General features: G+C 25.2%; 1 protein-coding gene across 1 annotated transcript; it reads left to right on the top strand.

Annotated features, from left to right (window-relative positions):
* Positions 1-46: 46 nt before the first annotated feature.
* Positions 47-589, top strand: LOC119664082 (ubiquitin-conjugating enzyme E2 variant 2-like; the record flags this gene model as incomplete). The annotated part of the gene is made up of 2 exons (XM_038073640.1): positions 47-172; positions 244-589. Coding segments are annotated over 2 exons (267 nt in total), but the record flags the coding sequence as incomplete, so codon positions are not given.
* Positions 590-2,323: the final 1,734 nt, after the last annotated feature.

Raw genomic sequence — 2,323 nt, forward strand, 5'->3', positions numbered from 1 at the left:
AAAATTTATTACAATGAACTAATATTAATCCTTTTTTATTTTACAGACACCTTATGAAAATAGAATGTATTCACTGAAAATTGAATGCGGTGAACGTTACCCTGACGAACCTCCAACGCTTAGATTTTTAACAAAAATTAATATGAATTGTATTAATCAAAACAATGGAGTGGTAAGTAATTTATTTATTAATTGTTTATGTTAAAAGATAATCTATAATTTTTTTTATTTCATATAACTTAGGTTGATCACAGATTAGTTCCAATGCTAGCCAGATGGAATCGTGAATATACTATTAAATCGATGCTGCAAGAAATTCGTAGAATTATGACTTGTAAAGAAAATCTTAAATTGCCGCAACCACCAGAAGGTGCACATTTTTAGTTGGTTACAACAATTGTTGCTGGTCTTTTAGCAACAGCTGCTGCTGTTGCTGCTACTGCTGCTGCTGATGCTAAAAATCGTAATCATTTTTTTCGTCACCTCTTTAGCGTCTTCTCGTCGTGAGAACATGTTATTATTATTCTCTTATATTTAATAAATAAAACAACAACAACAGAAAACAAATTAAATATATAAAATTATTAAAATGAAGCATCATAAATATGAAATAAAAATAAAAACAAAGATATAAAAATTATAAACTTAAGAAACAAAAATCAAACGTTTTAACATCATAAGGAATATTTAGTTTCGAAGCATATACAAAACAAAGATTAAAAAATGATGGATTATTAAGTAAATATATATAACAAAAAATTTTAAATAACTTAAAGCATCCATTTAGTAACAAATTAATTAATTAATTAAAAAAGAAAAAACAAAAAAGGTACACGTACTAATGTCTAGACAGCGTCTTAAAATAATTGCATACAATAATAATATTAACAATAAAAAAATCGCATTAAACATATATAATTTAAAAATTGAATAATGAAATATACAATTTAAATATAATTAAATTATATATATTTAAATATATATATATATATGAATTAAAACTTAACGTAAGCAAATTAAAAACGAGGAAATTAAAATGTTGAGAATTTTAGTAGAAAAAAGAAAAGTTCAATTAAACTAAGCAAAGGTAAAATATCGTCGAGGCAAACTTAATTTTTTATGTTCGAAGGTTTGCGCACTACCAACTCAAAATATAATTTATACTAAAGTCAATGAAATTTCCTTCTTTTTTTTTCAAAGAACAACTTTTAATTAATATAATTTATTTCGTTTTTATTTTTCATTAAAAATGATGCATTTTTCATAGAAATTTTGTTAATAATTTGAGATAATTTATTTTTTTACAGCTAAGCTGCTGAATTTTCCTTTAGACTTTTATTATATTTAACTCAGAATAAAAGTTAATAAATTAATGCTTAACAAAGCAAATTTTGTTTAAACAAAAAAAATTATTCTCATTGATTATGAAAAAAAAGAACTCATAGTTTTGCTTAAAAAATATTACTTTTTTATTTGTCACCTAACTTTAAATACAAAAAAATTTAAAAAATGCATTAAAAATAAATTAATTTTTTTATCGATTTTATGCTGCTATTCTTTTAAGATCTTTGGACCATGAAGATAAAGTATTAATTGTTGTGAAAACTAACAAAAATCCTCAACATCATTCACTAAAGTAATTAAATCAGATATTGAAAATATTCTCATTAGTAAGTGGACTTACTTTCTTGTTGCTAAATCAACTAAGTAAATATTAGAGGGATCAGAAAAAGTATCGTTTTTTCCCAACTGAGATTGAGTATTTAATGGGCAACAGAAGCACATCATCGCTGGAGGCAACAAAGGGGCCCCAGAAGCTGAAAATCAACTACCAGAAAGAGTAAATACTGTTTAAATTTGATTTTTAAAGTTCATTATGACTAAGGAAACTATCTTCTTGCTAGGTCTGTTTTTTAATAGAAAGGTTAGTACAACAATAAAATTTTATTTTAGAGCAGTTATGAATTCAGAGTTATAATAAGAGTTGAGTTGCGTTAAGAGTTGTTATAAAACTCCGCCCTGAGAAAAAAGTCAAACACACTTTGAAACGTCAACGTTATTTATAAATCATGCAACAAATAATGCCGCTGCAAACAGAATAGTGTTGAAACTTAATAATTAAAAATAAAAATATAATTAATTAATTTAATTATTCTACAGCTGGTTTATGATTTCGTTGTAATATAAACACAGCAAGTGAATTTGTTAATAAAACTTTCACAGCAAATCAACAAAACTCTACAAAAATGTGCGGACATAAAAAGTCAAGTACGGTTTTCGGTCAGTTGGTTAAAGTGCGCTGACTCTGAGCTTCAAATTTGAC

The sequence above is a fragment of the Teleopsis dalmanni genome, unplaced genomic scaffold (genome assembly GCF_002237135.1).
Source record: "Teleopsis dalmanni isolate 2A unplaced genomic scaffold, ASM223713v2 unscaffolded_contig_1386, whole genome shotgun sequence".
NCBI lineage: Eukaryota > Metazoa > Arthropoda > Insecta > Diptera > Diopsidae > Teleopsis > Teleopsis dalmanni.